At 34.7% G+C, this 18,897-nt stretch overlaps 1 protein-coding gene across 1 annotated transcript; it reads right to left on the bottom strand.

The window, feature by feature from the left end:
• Window positions 1–4,801: 4,801 nt before the first annotated feature.
• LOC109556000 (alpha-amylase 2B) lies at window positions 4,802–17,801 on the bottom strand. The gene is made up of 10 exons (XM_019956960.2): window positions 17,634–17,801; window positions 17,132–17,278; window positions 12,324–12,521; window positions 11,713–11,943; window positions 10,796–10,929; window positions 9,860–9,982; window positions 9,666–9,765; window positions 7,331–7,449; window positions 6,763–6,888; window positions 4,802–5,015 (listed from the first exon to the last, which is right to left on the bottom strand). Exons 1-10 carry the CDS (start codon window positions 17,799–17,801, stop codon window positions 4,826–4,828), a joined length of 1,536 nt encoding a protein of 511 aa, XP_019812519.2. The 3' UTR covers window positions 4,802–4,825.
• Between the last annotated feature and the right edge of the window lie 1,096 nt (window positions 17,802–18,897).

An 18,897-nucleotide genomic window follows, 5' to 3' on the forward strand; every position in this document is an offset into this window, starting at 1 on the left:
CATTTTTCTGGAACTCTCTTGCTTTTTCCATGATCCAGCGGATATTGGCAATTTGATCTCTGGTTCCTCTGCCTTTTCTAAAACCATCTTGAACATCTGGAAGTTCACGGTTCACATATTGCTGAAGCCTGGCTTGGAGAATTTTGAGCATTACTTTACTAGCGTGTGAGATGAGTGCAATTGTGTGGTAGTTTGAGCATTCTTTGGCATTGCCTTTCTTTGGGATTGGAATGAAAACTGACCTTTTCCAGTCCTGTGGCCACTGCTGAGTTTTCCACATTTGCTGGCATATTGAGTGCAGCACTTTCACAGCATCATCTTTCAGGATTTGAAATAGCTCCACTGGAATTCCATCACCTCCACTAGCTTTGTTCATAGTGATGCTTTCTAAGGACCACTTCACATTCCAGGATGTCTGGCTCTAGGTCAGTGATCACACCATCATGATTATCTTGGTTGTGAAGATCTTTTTTTGTATAGTTCTTCTGTGTATTCCTGCCACCTCTTCTTAATATCTTCTGCTTAGGCCAGGAAGCAACAATTAGAACTGGACATGGAACAACAGACTGGTTCCAAAGGAAAAGGAGTATGTCAAGGCTGTATATTGTCACCCTGCTTATTTAACTTATATGTAGAGTACATCATGAGAAACGCTGGGCTAGAAAAAGCACAAGCTAGAATCAAGATTGCTGGAAGAAATATCAATAACCTCAGATATGCAGATGACACCATCCTTATGGCAGAAAGTTAAGAGGAACTAAAAAGCCTCTTGATGAAAGTGAAAATGGAGACTGAAAAAGTTGGCTTAAAGCTCAACATACAGAAAACGAAGATCATGGCATCTGGTCCCATCACTTCATGGGAAATAGATGGGGAAACAGTGGACACAGCATCAGACTTTATTTTTTTGGGCTCCAAAATCACTGCAGATGGTGACTGCAGCCATGAAATTAAAAGACGCTTACTCCTGGGAAGGAAAGTTAGGACCAACCTAGATAGCATATTGAAAAGCAGAGACATTACTTTTCCAACAAAGGTCTGTCTAGTCAAGGCTATGGTTTTTCCAGTGGTCATGTATGGATGTGAGAGTTGGACTGTGAAGAAAGCTGAGCGCCGAATAATTGATGCTTTTGAACTGTGGTGTTGGAGAAGACTCTTGAGAGTCCCTTGGACTTCAAGGAGATCCAACCAGTCCATTCTGAAGGAGATCAGCCCTGGGATTTCTTTGGAAGGAATGATGCTAAAGCTGAAACTCCAGTACTTTGGCCACCTCATGCGAAGAGCTGACTCATTGGAAAAGACTCTGCTTGGAGAGGGATTGAGGGCAGGAGGAGAAGGGGACGACAGAGGATGAGATGGCTGGATGGCATCACTGACTCGATGGACGTGAGTCTGAGTGAACTCCGCGAGTTGGTTTTGGACAGGGAGGTCTGGTGTGCTGCAATTCATGGGGTCGCAAAGAGTCGGACACGACTGAGCGACTGAACTGAACTGAACTGAACATTTACAGAATGCTTTGACTTCTCTGCCACTTCACTCACTAAAGGAGTGGATAGTGTTTTTGATTAATTTGGAAGGAAATATTGGACACATGTAGCCTAGCTGCTTCTCTTTCTCTTGGCAGTGATTTATATGTTGATAAAGATACTCTGCATTTTTCTTCTGGAGAAGCTCTGCCTGTCCAAGGGAAGCCCTGCTCCAGTTCAGGCTGTTGAGTATAAATGTCTATCTAATTCTTTGGTTCACTATTAAGACTACCAATTGCCTCTCATAAAAACTATCTGAGGTCCAGGGAACTCTTCAGGCAGGAATACTAGAGTGGGTATAGCCACCTTTTCCTTCTCCAGGGTATCTTCCCGACCCCAGTATCAAACCCCAGTCTCACACATTGCAGGTAGATTCTTTATTGCCTAGTCATCAGGGAAGCCCTCTCTTACATTACAGCTTTTAAATAAAATAATATTTTGATTTCTATCTTCCTTACACTTCTGTTTGCTTTTTCAGTAAATTTCACCCTAGGACCTGAGAAAATGTACTATTTATTGGACACCTTTAAGCCTGCACACTAAAAAGATTCCCATATAGTAACTCTAAAGTTAAACCTCTATAAAATAAAGTTATATTTTACAGAAAATAGTCTCTATATCAGAAAAAAATCTAGTTAGATATTAGTCCTTTTTATTTTTCTTCTACTTTTTGGCTGTTTTTTTGACCAAAAAAAAAAAAAGATACAAATTTTTTCATTGATTTGGTAATTTTAGAATAAAAGGCAGAAAATACTTTATACCAAATAAGGCTCTTCCCCCTCAAATGAAAAATTTTAAAGTTTATTCTCACTGAAGCAGAATTTTGCTGGATGTAAGTCTTTATTTTAATTTTTTAAATGTGTTCATGCTCATTATGATACAGGAAAACATTTTATAGCTGAAGTTTCTTCTACAAAGCCAGCAATATTATTATAACCATTAACTTCTGGGAGATTGAGGGTTAGGGTTAGGGTTTAAAGTGTTTAAAAATTTATAGTATGGTTGAGGTGTTATTGGAATGACAGTTATCAAGGGATAGTTCTATTATTTCCATCCCCACTGATATAAAAATAGTAAGCAGAATGTTGGCTGTCATTTAAAATCAGTTATTTCAGCACATGACAATAGAAGCCTGGAATGAGGACTGATAAATATATGTTTATGCAAACTGAAATGATTCACAGATTTGTAGACTTATGTGCTAGTGAACTACAGTAGAATTCAGTTTATTTAAACTACACAGATGGGGTCAGGTAGGAGGAGAGAAGTAAACCATAAATGCAAACTAAAACTAAATGAATGAATTCTGTATTACTATCAGTATAAGAAGTGATAGTTTCTAGAATTTCCCTCATGGTAACATATGATTATTTTTCATAGTGATAGACTATATAGTTAGAAATGCCATTGCTGGTATCAATATATCAAATCTAATAGGGAAGCTTTGACAGGAAATGTATTTGTATGTAGTTAGTCTCTTTCTACTCATTCAAACTATTTCCTACTGGTATCCCATGGATCTCCCTCTTTAGCTTCACTATTTTGAAAATAAAAATTAATAGATGATGCTAAGTTTTATGTGAGGAGATAGGGCAAGTAGTTTAGAGAAAGGGGAGGAGTGGAAATCAAAGAAATACTTCAGCTTTCTAAGTGAGTGGTGAAACACAGCAGTACCAAAAGCCTTGCTGAAGACAAAAATTGAAGGTCACATTTTGGATATGTCAGGTATGAGATGTCTGTGAAATACGGAAGTAGAGATGTGAAGCATCTGTTGTAACACAAAGTTGAGTCCCAAGAAAAGATCTGGTTTGCAGATATACACCTCCATGCTAAAGTGTGTGTTTTAAACCCAAGGAAACAATTGCAGTCACTTAGAGAGAGGATACAGAAAGAAGAAAATTCAATCCAAATGAGATTTTAGGTCAAACAGAAGCCAAGTCAATAAAATAAAATCTGAAAAAGAGTAATTAGTGAGAGAAGGAAAACAAAGAATAGAATCACAGAGACCAAAGGAAGAGAGGATGTGAGACTGTCTCTCCATATTGAGTAGCATTGTGAAATAGAAAAAGATGAGGACAGTGAACTACTTTGTATGAATAACATAAATATTTTTTATTATGTTGACGAGCAGATTAAATGAAGTGACGATGGAAACTGAAGAGTAAGGAGATGAAAAATGACTAGTGTTGAGGATGTTGAGATTGTGTGATGAAAATTCCAAAGTTCGACCAGAAAGAGAAAAATTGAGGTTATGAATTTTTTTTAGTTGAAAGATTCTAATATGATATACGTAATCTGAGTGGACTATTATGTCAATAAAAGAAAGACTGTTAAATCAGAAGAGAAAGATAATCTAAGCAGTAAAGTCCTCAAAAAGGTAAAAATGGAGGGAGCAGACTTTGGTAAAAAGCACTTTGTTCATTATGACAGGAGGAAAGAAGAGAAAGATAGGGCCAAGTATAGGTAGATTTGTGAGTAAAAAGAGGAGAGAATTTCCAAGTTATGGCTTCTATTTTCTTATTCAACTATGAAAATAAAACACCTGAGAGTTATAAGATGACCTAGCCAAGAGCCTTAATAAATCCCACATTGAGAGTCAAGTGAAGAAGAATAAACAGCTAAAGGATCAGGGGAAAAAAAAAATAAAACTGAGTATAGGGAGTCAAGAGAGCCCTATGAAAACATCCATCCATATTAGGGATTAAGAGATGGGAACAAAAGTCATACAGCATCATCATGCTAAAGCTATTGGAAAGAGAAAGAAAGAAATGAATACAGAGAAAGTAGAAGATTCCTGTGAGCTCAAGATAATTAAGAATTATATACTACATAATTTAATTTTCTTTTATTTTTTAATTTATTAACTATGAAAGGGCCTTTTATATTGTAAAAAATATGCAAATATTATGACTTTGTATGCAAACTATCATTAAATTAGCTACCCTTAACTAATTGTTAGAAATACCCTATGTAAGAAATATAAACCTGGATTAAAGATATGTAGCTGGGCAAGTGGTATTAACTGTAACAAACAAATTTTTCATCATGCTTTTCTGAGTTCTTAAAAATTCCTTTGACAAATAGCTTAAAGAGAATCTTCTAAAATGTAACAAAATGTTGATTGTAATTACAATTATTAAGTATATGTGTTTTTATGCTTTTTTGAGTTTTACAGTTTGAATACTTTTTATAGCTTTTACCAAAAATTAATGAATTATGAGAAGTTATATATTACATACATAGAAGAAACAAAACACATTTTATTTCTCTGGGTGTATGTATTTAATTCAGTTCAAATTTTATAATTTAGAATCAGCATGAATTGCAATAAATGGATCTTCAGCAGAGTTACTAATAGAAAAATGAGCTTTGCCATCACTGGAAACACTGATTTGAATCCCTGTACAACTGTTACCACTTTTATCTCCAGAAATAACATCACAATATGTACCAGCAGGAAGACCAGTTTGCAAAGTTGCAGATAGTGTACTGTAAAAATAAAATTTAAGATTTAATATGAATTTAACACAATTAAAAGCAAGAATACAGACTCTCTAAAATAGTGTAACTGTGTGCAATAGAACTTTAAGCAGTCAAGGTCTCAATGAAAATAAAATTCAAACATAAAGATTTCTGCAGTGGTTGGTTTTCTCAGGGTCAACAAAATTCTTATAGAAGATATAGAAATTTCCTAGTCAATAGTAAATATTATACAAAAAAATAAAGTTGAAGAGTATCAGTGAAGATTTGAATGACCTGCTTCACTTAGAGAAAATAATTTTAAATTACTTTAAATGTATCCTCATCTGAACTTAAGAAAATACTGATTATTTTCAAAAACTTAAATTTGGTTATTTCCTCAAAAATCTCCTTTTTTCAAGAGGTTAAAATAAATTTGGGCTGGAGATAAAAATAATCTTGCATTTCTATAAAGAAGTATATAATTTTAAAATATAATGCTGTCTCATAAATATGTTTCTTCCCTCTCCCTGATAGCTCAATTGATAAAGAATCTGCCCACAGTGCAGAAGATGTGGGAGACACAGGTTTGAGGCCTGGGTCAGGAAGATAGCCTGGACAAGAAAATGGCAATCCACTCTGGTATTCTTGCCTGTAAAATCTCATGGACAGAGAAGGTTGGCATGTTACCATCCATAGGGTTGCAGAGTCAGACAGGACCTAGCACGCATACACATATGACAAAAGACAGGGGAAAAAAGGACTAGTAATGGATTCTTGGGGAAGACAAGTATATACTTTTTTATTTGTTATTATTATTTTTTGCCAGTAAAATATCATTTGGGCAAAGAGTGAGCTAAACATGGGTGGAATCTAGTTTGGACTAACATTACAAGTGCTTGCAAAGATGCCTTCTGAGCTATAATTCCGTATGTGAGGGAAACAGTATAATGGAGGCAAAGAATATAAGTCTCACAAATGAAAAGCCAGTAACGAGATGTCTCAGAACTAAAAGTAATAAGTCCCCTGAGGTGAATCAATGACCATAATATACATATTCATTATAAATATATATATGCTTTAAAAAGTATTATTTGTCACAGAGAGATGGGAATGTGCAAAACAAGACTAAAGAACTACGTACTAAAGTAGGTGAAAAAAAGAGAGGAAAAAAGACATTTCAGATCTGAGGCAGTATTTTTCCATTATTGATTTAAAAAGTTTTATAAGACATTTTTCTATGGATTTCATGACCCTTTATATTAACGACTTTGTATATTTTGGGGGCTTCTCTGGTGGCTCAGAAAGTAAAGAATCTGCCTGCAGTGCAGGAAACCTGGGTCCAACCCCTGGGTCAGGAAGATCTCCTAGAGGAGGAAATGGCTACCCACTCCAGTATTCTTGCCTGGAGAATTAAATGGACAGAGGAGCCTGGTGGGCTACAGTCCATGGGGTCACAAAGAGTTAGACATGACTGAGTGACTAACGTGTATATTTTATGTGAGGTGTATATGTAAGCAGTACACATGCATCACATCTGTCCATGATGTGAAGAGTGCACAAAAAATGACTCCACTTAGAAAAGAAAACCATTATAAACAGAGGAGATAAAAGAAAATCAGTCATCATCATTTTTCTTCTGACCCTTTTCTAATCGTTATGTTTTCTTAATCTGCCATCTAAAGAATTTTTCAGATGTGAAAAAAGTAAATGAGCAGGAAAAGAATAAACCAAGAACATATTAGCATAAAATATTATTTCTAATTGATCTACTTACCTGTCATCATTGTTAAAGACAATGAATCCTTTGTTTCCTCTTCCAAAAGCTACTTGGTTGCTGCCATTGTCCCACCAGTTTGTAAAAGGTTGACCATCAACTACATTACGGAACATAACCATGTTCCTAAAAACAAAAGAGCATGTGAAATGCTGTTGATACTTCAACAATTTAAAACGAAACAATGGACTTCCCTGGTTGCTCATTAGTGGAGTATCTGCCTACCAAAGCAGGAGAAATGGGTCTGATCCCTGATCCAGAAAGATCCCACATGCCACGGAGCAACTAAGCCCATGTGCCACAAATGTTGGACCTGTGCTCTAGACCTTGGGAACTGCAACCACTGAGCCTGCAAATCCCCTAAAGCCCACGCTCCACAACAAGAGAAGCCACCTCAGTGAGAAACTCCCACACCACCACAAAGAGGAGCCCGGCCCACTACAAGGAGAGAAAAGCCTGCACAGTAACAAAGACCCAGCTCAGTCAAAAACCAGTAAATAAATAAAGGCATTTTAAAAATGCTAAGAAAGTTTATTATCAGAGAATGTGTCCAAATAAGGTTTCCTACCTTATTTGACGCCATCGATGTTCACAGACCCAGTCATTGCCACAAGTAGTATCTGGATTAATAGTAACTTCTTTAATTACTCCATTTTTATTTGGTGGCCCCATCCAATCATTAACATCCTCAATTAGTAAAAAAAAAAAAAAATAATAATCAATTTTAAAAGCTCACATTTTTAACATTACATGTGTCCTTATTTAGGACATCAAACCCAATCTGTCCTATTTGTGTTTTTGTAGTGGCTTCACTTAGAATTCAACTTGTTCAGGATTTTTACTAAGTATATCTTCTCCCTAACTTCTCATTCCCTAGTGCCATATTTCAAACAAGAGTATGATTTTTTTAGTCTCTCATTGTTTTCCAAGGAATTGTAATCACTTCTTAATATCACTATAGGCAGTGTGATGTTATTGAAATGGCAAGGACTTTAGTGTTATAAAATGCAGGACTAAAAGATAGTTTCCATTACTACTAGCTCAAAGACTTAGTTAATATACATAACTTCTATGCCTCATTTTCCTCTTCTGTAAAATGATGATATTATAAGTTACTATAAAAATTAAATAAGGTATGTAAAAATCTTTATACATGATAATTGCTAATAAATAACTTTCGTTCATCTTTTTTCAATAAAAGTTCTAATCAAAATATCAAAATACTCTTCACTAAATTGACCAAATTTTATTACTGTGCTTTTCTAATTGGTACTTTCAAGGTAATCATAGGAAAAAATAGATTATGTCTAGGAAGTTATCAATATCTGTCTTAAATCATATGGTATGATAAATGATGGACAAGCTAAGAGTTGTTAGCATGCAGAAGTCATGGAGAAGACTTTATGGGAAAGGGGGAAATGAACATATGCCATAACTCCTGCCATCAGAAATAAGACTAATTAGTGGAAATTATAAGAAATTGATTCAATATAAAGGGAAATATCCTAAATATTTAGGATATCTAAGGCTATCTAAGAACAGAATGAGTTGTTGTACAAAGTAGTAGTGGACTTCTCAATTTGTAAAGAACCTACTAGAAACTAGAGGAATATCTATCTGGTTCAGAGTGAAGAGAATTTTCTACTTCAGGTATGAAGTTGCTGTATGATGCTGCATTTGAAACTTCCCACTAACTTTCCAAATAACTTAAGTTCTTATTTCTCAGTTTCTTTTAAAAATATTTACTCAGATTAATGTCTTTACCATACTGCTCAAATTTTTCTGACTTTTAACATTTTCAGAATAGTTAGCAAATTTCTCTTTAATGTATTTTCCTTCCTGCTATACTTTCCCTACTGAACTTCGGCTCAACTAGATAATGCCTTTGCATTCCACAAAACTTTCTTTAAAAAAGTATTTAACAAATACTTATATTGCTTATACCATGAGCAGGTACTGTTTTAAATTTCCTTGAAGTGTTAATTTGTAATCCTCATATCAACTGTATGAAGCAGGTACTTACGAGTACACATTTTATTCATTGTATCCTTATTTTTAAGTGGTATTTTTTAAAGTGGGTGGGCAAGAAGGTATATTTCTCATACTTTGAAATAGCTTACATACTCTTTATCAACAGAGATCATTCATTTTAATTTTTTATTTTTTTATATCTAAAGTCTGCTTTTATTTATTTATTACATTAAAATGGACTTATTGGTCCACATAACTGAAAAGTATAGGGAATAGAGTTACATTTTGGATAAATGGATGCCATTAGGTTACTTATTTTCTTCCCATTCATCATCTCTTCTTTCTTCTGGTTGGCTTTATTTATATATTTTTTTGTGGTCTTTGTTTTATTTTTTTAATATAAATTTATTTATTTTAATTGGAGGTTAATTACTTTACAATATTGTACTGGTTTTGCCATACATCAACCTGAATCCACCACAGGTATACACGTGTTCCCCATCCTGAACCTCCCATCATCCTCCCTCCCTATACCATCCCTCTGGGTCATCCCAGTGCACCAGCCCCAAGTATCCTGTATCATGCATCAAACCTGGACTGGCGATTCATTTCATATATGATACTATACATGATTCAATGCCATTCTCCCAAATCATCCCACCCTCTCCCTCTCCCACAGAGTCCAAAAGACTGTTCTATACATCTCTGTCTCTTTTGCTGTCTTGCTTACAGGGTTATCGTTACCATCTTTCTAAATTCCATTTTAATTTTTTTAAATATCCACTGCATTGTTACAAGAACCCTGTGTCAGGTTTTCACTTAATAAATATTTGATAAAATAAATAGTGAATGTTATAGCAATATGTGAAATTATAACAAAATTAACTTCTTTTTCTTGAGAAGAAGATATTTTGTACAACACCAAAACTTACTTTTCCATTCACAAAATGTCTTGTCCAACGGTAGCTTGACATTACTCGTGTAAATCCATAGGGATGAGCGAGCATAAATCCGACTCCCATTTTGTACAGTCTAAAAGGCACAAAATTATCTTATTATAAAAGAAAATAATATTTTTAACATCATTAAAATGGTAGGTTTAAAAATGGGGAACTTTGTTTCTTACCTAGCATCCCAGAATGTAAGAATAGATGCTCCCCCAGCTCCATGCCCTCGCTGATTGTCATGGTTATCAACAAAGACAAGTGCCCTGTTAGAAGGCATGAAACCCCAGCCTTCTCCCCAGTTCCTATTAAAAAAAGAAAATCTTAAGAATATATATATATGTATTCTTTTACAATAACTTTAGAATAATCAAAATGTGCATTTCTTTCAGTATTGCACTCTTCAATGAAATTCTCTCTCTAGTTAAATGATTATTCTGTAGGGTTTTAAAATTTTTTAATTTTTAAAATTCATTTATTTTAATTGTAGAATAAACTGAGCTTTTGAAAATTACAAACTATATATATATATATATAATCTACAAATACATTCCATGCATGTATATATGTAGAAATTACTTGAATTACATTCATGTTATAAGAATTTTGCTATAAAATTTATATTAGAAGTTTTAGTGTATTATAATTTAGATAGACTTCAGAAGGGCCAACATACATACCATTTTATACAGAATTGCAAATTAGATTAAGTTTCAACAGTATATTGTTATAAACATTTTAATATTTGAAATTAACTAATATATGTAAAGTCTATAGAATGGCCACATTGTAGGAACTTCATAAATTATAGAATCACTTTAGTAAGAACCTGGCTTTCACAAATTATGTGCAAACATTAATTAAATCTAGTACAGTCATATAATGTATAAATTACAATCTCTAGATTGGTGTTGAGTCCCTAAAAAGCTTCCTTGTGATTGATATTCTAAATAATAAAGATGATCACTTGGAATGTGGGGATATACAGCACTTGTTATTAGTAAATGAATCCTTGAAATTTGTCTAAATAAGAAGGCATTATGAAGAAAACTCATGTTGAGGTATCATCACAAAAAAATCTGTGAAATAATTCAAAGGATAAAGCATATTTTATTTACTTTAAGTAAGCCATCTTCTCTCCACTCCACTTGCGAATAACTGTTCCTAGTTTTGCACCATATTTAAATTCTGTCACACGGCCATTTCCAAAGTACTCACTGCTTGTAATTGCCTCACCACCCAGATCAATTACCTTGTAGAAATGAAGAAGAAAATAACAATTTAAATAAGAATTTAACTAAGTTAAACTTATATAAAAAATAGCTTTATACTATTTTATATTATATGAAATACCCCAAATGGTTTTCCTTATATCAAGATTCTCATTTTTCTTTGCTAGACTATATCTATCCAACAATAGTAAAAGTAACATGACAAAGTAACTTGTCCTGTGAGAATGCTGACCTAATTTAGACTTGCACATAAATGATAAGACTAGTTCATACTTGTATAGCACTTAATATCCGGCTGGTAATATTTTTTGCTACTTGATAAATATTACCTCTTCAAATCTCCAAAGAAAACAAAGATATAACCATTATCATTATTCCTTTCGATAACTTCTGAAAAAATTGTTGCGCAGAGAGGTTAATGAATCAGCCTAACCAAACACACCTAATGGTGATCTAGCCAAAATTTAGAGTCAGATATCCTGTCTTAAGACAACTATATTATTATCTGTCTTCTATCACGGCCTCTGGGGAAATTATACATGACATGGAGATTTTTGCAGCCTAAATAAATTTTTGTCATTTGGATAACAAACCTCTTGATACAGAGTTAGATGTACTGTCTTCTGAATAAAAGGAGGTTAAGGAATATTCTTCTATGTAAATGATTCAGCCATTAAGCTAAAGAAACTGCATTTTAAATAAAATCTGTCACTTATTTTCTGATGAATTATCGATGAGGAATTATTTTCTAAAGAATAATAAATGGTCATATTTTATATGGATACACATGTATATTGACATACCTCCTGGTAAATGAAAGGTTTACTTCCTGAAGGAAACCACTTTGTGTTTAGATTATGCAGTTTATCCAAAACTGCCTTTATGTCTCCAGGCCACATGTGCTTAGAAGCATCAATTCGGAACCCTGCTACACCAATGTCAATGAGATGGTTTAGATAGTTAGCAATCGTGGAGCGCACATAATCTTTCTCCAGTGCAAGATCAAGAAGACTAACGAGACGACAATCCCGGACCTATGGAGAAAAAAATTTTGTGATTGATACATAAAACATCACCTTCACTTGAGAATCCATTCAATTATTCATTCATTTATTCATTAACAGATATTTCAATAGTGATTTCTTTGCACCAGTCTCTGGAGATATTGACATTCTAGTACTGACATACCTTTGAAATATTTTTCATTGTAAAAATGAAAAAAATGGAGAAAAAGTAGATGAGTTTTTTCATTTTGAAAAATTAAATTGGGGAAAATTATTTGAATGTTGATATGAGATTCTGAAGTCAGACTTGGAATGCTGTTTTCCTAAACATTCTAAACTAACATTTAAAATGGAGATCAGTGAGCTACATATGGATAATAAAAGGTGTAGATAGATATTTTGCTAATTACCTGATAAGCATCATTATAGCTCTCAATATCTCCACTTCCAGTTTTACATTTTCCATCATTAAAATCCCAACCAGAGTATGGGACTGCTGGAAAATCCTCACTTCCAGGGTTGAAATAACTTCCACAAGTACTGCCTGTTCCCGCACTCACACCACTTCCAGTCATATGATTAATTACAGCATCCACATAAATACGGACCTGAAAGGCAGAATTTCCATTTCAGTTTGACTTACAGAGAGATAGAAATTTATAGTATTATTAATTAGATTGTACAGCACATTGATAACATTCCAAAATACTTCTTTGTTATTTTATAACTTATCTTACAAGAAAACAGTCAAGTGTGAAAAGAAATCATTGTGAATTGAAGCCCTATAAGCATTCTAGGCACTTGGAAGATGCTTATACATATAATAAATTAAGAGAACCCCAAACTAATAGAACTGTGAAAAAATACAAAGAGACTTTTTTTTTTGGAGTATCTGGAATCAGTTGAGGCAAGAGAGATTATTAGTTTTTGAAGTTTCCATAGGTCATCCTAAGAAACAAGAAGCCAGACTCTACTATCTATTTAGGATCAGAAGAATAAAGGTAGGTATTGTCTCTCATCTCCTTCATGGATCACAGCCATGTTGTGGCAAAAAGGGTCTTGTGTAACTCAGTGAAGCTATAAGTGATGTCATGAAGGGCCACCCAAGATGGATGGGTCATAGTGAGAAGTTCCAACAAAATGTGGCCCACTGGAGGAGGGAACGGAAAACCACTCCAGTGTTCTTGCTGCAAGAACTCCATGAACAACACAAAGAGGCAAAAAGATGTAGCACCGGAATATGAGGACCCCAGGTCAGAAGTGTCCAATATGCCACTGGGAAGAGTGGAGGGCAATTACTAATTGCTCCAAAAGAATGCAGCAGCTGTGCCAAAGTGGAATGATGCTCAGTTGTGGATGTGTCTGGTGGTGAAAGTAAGGTCCGATGCTGTAAAGCACAATATTGCATAGGAACCTGGAAAGTTAGATCAATGAATCAAGGTAAATTGGACGTGGTCAAGCAGGAGATAGCAAGAGTAAACATCAACATCTAAGGCATCAGTGAATTAAAATGGACGGGAATGTGCAAATTTAATTCAGATGACCATTACATCTACTACTGTGGGCAGGAATCCCTAGCGCTCATAGTCAAGGAAAGAGTCTGAAATGCATGACTTGGATGCAATCTGAAAAACAACAGAATAATCTCAGTTTGTTTCCAAGGCAAAAAATTCAACATCACAGTAATCTAGTCTATGGCTCAGCCACTGAAGCCGAAGGACCTAAACTTGACAGGTTCTACAAAGACCTACAAGACCTTCTAGAACTAACACCAAAAAATGATATCATTTTCACATGGGATTGAAATGCAAAGGTAGGAAGTCAAGAGATATCCTGAGTACCAGGCAAGATGGCTATAGATTCTTTGTAGCTGAAGATGGAAAAGCTCCATATAGCCAGCAAAAACAAGACCTGGAGCTGACTGTGGCTGACATGAGGTCCTTATTGCAAAATTCATGCTTAAATTAACAAAAGTAGGAAAAACTACTTGGCCATTCAGGTATGACCTAAATCAAATTCCTTATGATTATACAGTAGAGGTAATGAATAGATTCAAGGAATTAGATCTGATAGACAGAATGCCTGAAGAACTATGGACAGAGGTTTGTATCATTGTTTAGGAGGCAGTGACCAAAACCATCCCAAAGGGGAAAAACAAAAAAAAAAACAAAAAGATGCAAGAAGGCAGTGTAGCTGTCTGAGCATACTTTAGAAATAGTTGAGGAAAGAAAAGAAGCAAAAAGCAAGGGAGAAAGGGAAAGATATATCCAACTGAATGCTGAGTTCCAGAGAACAGCAAGGAGATTAGAAGGCCTTCTAAAATGAACAATGCAAAAAAGGAGAGGAAAACAGTACTCTTCAAGAAAACTGGAGATACCAAGCAAACAGTTCATGCAAAGATGGGCTTGACAAAGGACAGAAATGGTAAGGATTTAACAGAGGCAGAAGAGATTAAGAAGAGGAGGCAAGAATACACAGAAAAACTACATATATAAAAAAAGGTCTTAATGACCCAGATAACCAGGATGGTGTGGTCACTCACCTAGAGCCAGACATCCCTGAGTGTGAAATCAAGTGGGCTTTCGGAAGTATTACTACAAAGAAAGCTAGTGGAGGTGTTGGAATTGCAGTTGATTTATTTAAAATCCTAAAAGATGATGCTATTAAAGTGCTGCACTCAATGTGTCAGCAAATTTTGAAAACTCAGCAGTGGACACAAGACTGGAAAAGGTCAAGTTTCATCCCAACCCTAAAGAAGAGCAGTGCCAAAGAATGTTAAGACTACAGTACAATTGCTCTCATTTTACATGCTAACAAGGTTATGTTCAAATCCTTCAAGCTAGGCTTCAGCAGTATGTGAACCAAGAACTTCCAGATGTAAAACCTGGATTTTAGAAAAGGCAGAGAAACCAGAGATAAAATTGCCAACTCTCATTAGATCACAGAGAAAGCAAGGAAATTTCAGAAAAACATCTGCTTCATTGACTATGCCAAAGCCTTTGACTGTGTGGATCATAACAAACTATGGAAAATGCTTAGAGAGATGGGACTAACAGACCACCTAACCTGTCTTCTGAGAAAACTAAGTGCGGGTCAAGAAGCAACAGTTGGAATCTTACATGGAACCAATGAATGGTTCAAAATGGGGAAAGGAGTAAGACAAGGCTGTATATGGTCACTCTGTTTATTCAACGTCTATGCAGATTATATCATGCGAAATACTGGGCTGGATGAGTCAAAAGCTGTATTCAAGGATCCCTAGAGAAATATCAATAACCTCAGATATGCAGATGATACCACTATAATGGCAGAAAGTGAAAAGGAACTAAAGAACCTGTTGATGAAAGTGAAAGAGGAGCGTGAAAAAGCTGGCTTAAATCTCAACATTCAAAAAACTAAGATCATGGTATCTGGTCTCATCACTTCATTTCAAATAGTAGGGGAAAAAGTAGAAGCAGTGACAGATTTTATTTTCTTGGGCTCCAAAATCACTGTGGATGGTGACTACAACAATGAAATTAAAAGATGCTTCTTTGATGAATGATTGGTTCTGAGGTCCCTGCAACACTCCAGAAATATTAGTGTGGCTGCTTTAAAAAAAAGAAAGAAAGAAACTGTGTATCTGGTCACTTATTCCTCTAAAATTATCTCATTGCCTGGGATTCAATCTTCTCTCAATATACTTGTTCTAGAACATTACATACACAGCAAATGTAAACAGATTTGAAGGAGGACCAGGAAAGACAGTTAATATTAAAGAAAAATGTATGTTTTGGCTTCACATTTAACTTTTTTTAAGTTTCATGAATGGATAAAACAAACAAATTTTGTATACAGGATCTGTAAAACTATCTTGTCTATTTAAGTTTCTTGCTCATACTCCATGCAAACTAGAACTCAGTGTGGTACATGGCCATATTCAAACACCTAAGAGTCATGCAACTGACGCTTTAGTTTGAAGCATCTAATCCTTTCTTTCAAAGTAGACACAACCATACTGCATTCTTACTGAGGATTTTGTCCATCAATATGTTGCCATGAATTATCTCTACCACCTTTCCTCTCAAGAATCAAAACCAGCTTGATTTGGGAATCTTCTCTTTTCCAAATGAAATAGAGATGCAATACTTAACTTTCCTTGGTGTTTGTAGATATTGCCTTGTGCATTCCATTGTAAAAGAGATGGTGACACCTGTCAGTAAGGCATCAATGACCAAAAAAAAATGCTTGGAAGGAAAGCTGTGACAAATCTCGACAGTGTATTAAAAAGCAAAGACATCACTTTGCTGACAAAAGTCAGTATAGTCAAAGTTATGTTTTTTTTTCAGTAGTCATGTATGGATGTGAGAGTTGGACCATAAAGAAGGCTGAGTGCCAAAGCACTGATGCTTTCAATCTGTGGTGCTGGAGAAGATTCTTGACGGTCCCTTGGACTGCACGGAGATCAAAGCAGTCAATCCTAAAGGAAATCAACTCTGAATATTCACTGGAAGGACTGATGCTGAAGCTGAAGCTCCAATACTTTGGTCATGTGATACGAAGAGCCGACTCACTGGAAAAGACCACGATGTGGGGAAGATTGAAGGCAAAAGAAGAGGACAGAAGAGGATGAGATGGTTAGATAGCACCACTGACTCAGTGGACATGAACTTGAGCAAATTACAGGAGATAGTGAAGGACAAGGAAGCATGGTGTGCTGCAATTCTTGGGGTCACAAACAATCAGACAAAACTTAGTGACTGAACAACAACAGTTGCCTCTCATTATGCTCTTCATCAAAGAGAAAATAATTACAGACGATCATAGTACTTGCGGGAAGGAATATCCAAGAATTATGGGTGGCCATACAATTCACATACAAGAAACAGCAAATGTTGTAAGTGGAACTTCTAATTCCTAACTGGAAAAGTGTTCCCCCAAAATGTGTACAACCATAAAGGTTGAAAGTTGATGTTCTGCTTTATAAAATAAAACTTAAACTTACATTAGTTGAAGTCTGTGGCCTTAAACTTTTAATTACATCTTCTTTAGTGGATAAATGGTACATATAAAAATAGTTATAATTAAACATAAGGTAACAATTACATTTTAATTTATAGCTAAAGCATGAGGTAAATTTTATATGTATGAAAATTGTTCTTCTTAAAAGGAACAAGAGACAAGAGAGATAAATTATTTTTCTGTATCATGTGTTTAAAGGAAACTTTAAGTCACTTACACCAACGTTGTTACATCTAGTCACCATGTCTTTGAATTCATTTTCATTTCCTGATCTTGTACATAACTTGTAACTAACTGGTTGGTATCTTTCCCACCAAGGTCGTGAAGGGTCAGTAATCACAGCATTTTCACTGGGTGGGGAGACCTACAAATAAAACAATGTTAATAAGTATCAATTTATGACTCACTTTATACCACTGAATAGTCTATAAACTAATCAATAGTCTAAAATTATTTCTGAATCTTTGGTAACTGCATTTCTTTAAAATTGTTTGAAAATATTAACATTGCATTGGAAATATCCTGCTGAAAAAAATTATCTTGGAAATAAAACGTAAAGTCACCGACAATTTCAAATTTTTTTCTTCCTCAGAAAACTGTTTTACTTAGAGTACTTTAATTGTGAAGTAAAATGTTGTCCCAGCTTTCAGACACAGGGGATACTACCACTGATTCTCAGCACAGCAATTTCTGCAACTTATACAATGAACAATACTCACCTGAACCCCTCCAAATCCTTTGGGGGCTAAGTATCGCTCACATTCAAGAGCAATATCGACCCAGCGCCACTCAAACAGATGGACAATGGAGGTCCGTCCAGATTTGACGTGTGGGTCATACTGAGCCCAGCAGAAACCAATTGCTGAAAGCAACAGAAGAAACTTCATTTTGCTTTGAAGTTGTCAGTGTTCTTTCCAGCAACTATTTATATTCCTATAAGAAGTATATATTACAAAATAAATGTTAAATGAGCAAACACTTGAGCACAAACTGTTTATTCATAATCTGAAAAGAAATATTGATAATAATTTAAACAGATGAAGAACATCCATAAAATCTCCCAAGAATACCATCTAAATGAGCTTTAATAACAATGCTTTCCTTATCGTGGGAATATTAACCTTTTAAACATCTGGTATTAAATATTTATAAAGTGTGTAATCATGTATTATTTAAGTAGGATTAGATCTTATATCTAAAGTCCTTCACTAACAGAAGGAAAATAACAATTAGAGTCACCTGAACTCACAGTCAAAATATTTCCCTAACTATCTATTGCAAACATTTGCAGGGTTTCAATTTCAAAATGAACAAAATATTCAGTTCAGTTTTGGTTTTACCCCCAACCAAAATTTTTGATTATTGAAGTTTCTGCATTAAGAAATTAAGTTTCAATATGATATTTTATTGTGAGGTTAATAATAGATATTAATTATACATACAGTCATAGAATATCAGATATATCAAGAGATTAAATAAAGAGAAGTTAATTCTATGGCTTCTTTTCCATTAGGACATCATCACAGGACTCAAGTTTGACCAAGTATAAGATCTTTAGGCTTATTCACTCCAGGAGTGCACACAGAGCATCTGAGCAAACCCCTTAGTGAATGTATTGTATCAAAACATCTATTCTGATGTTCTGGATTTTTTTCAAAACTATAGGTTTCACCATCAAAAGCAGTGTCACTGTCAAAAACTTTGGATTCAGATAAGGTAAGTAATTAAATGCTAATGATCACAGTACTGAGGTAAAGCATATTTCACAATATAAGCATTGATGCATTTTACCTTCTGTTTCTAATCTTAAAAATACATTAAGGTAACCAAGTGAGGCAACAAGTCAATTCTCAGTAGACTTATTTATATGTCGATTGAGCAGGGGGTTTTGAACAGCATTAGGGGTCAAAGTGAGCCTGGAGTGATGATTCTAGATAATCAAAAAAAAAGAAACAAAGAATAGATCTGATGATTGAAATAATT

The sequence above is a fragment of the Bos indicus genome, chromosome 3 (genome assembly GCF_029378745.1).
Source record: "Bos indicus isolate NIAB-ARS_2022 breed Sahiwal x Tharparkar chromosome 3, NIAB-ARS_B.indTharparkar_mat_pri_1.0, whole genome shotgun sequence".
NCBI classification, from domain to species: Eukaryota; Metazoa; Chordata; class Mammalia; order Artiodactyla; family Bovidae; genus Bos; species Bos indicus.

What these genes read in the sequence shown, in the direction of transcription:
- LOC109556000 (XM_019956960.2), bottom strand. Translation starts at nt 17,801, where the DNA reads ATGAAGTTTCTTCTGTTGCTTTCAGCAATTGGTTTCTGCTGGGCTCAG. An exon ending in CTAGATGTAACAACGTTGGT is followed by an intron (nt 12,522 to 17,131) that starts GTAAGTGACTTA and finishes TCTGCCTTTCAG; the next exon opens with GTCCGTATTTATGTGGATGC. An exon ending in GCTATAATGATGCTTATCAG is followed by an intron (nt 11,944 to 12,323) that starts GTAATTAGCAAA and finishes TTTTCTCCATAG; the next exon opens with GTCCGGGATTGTCGTCTCGT.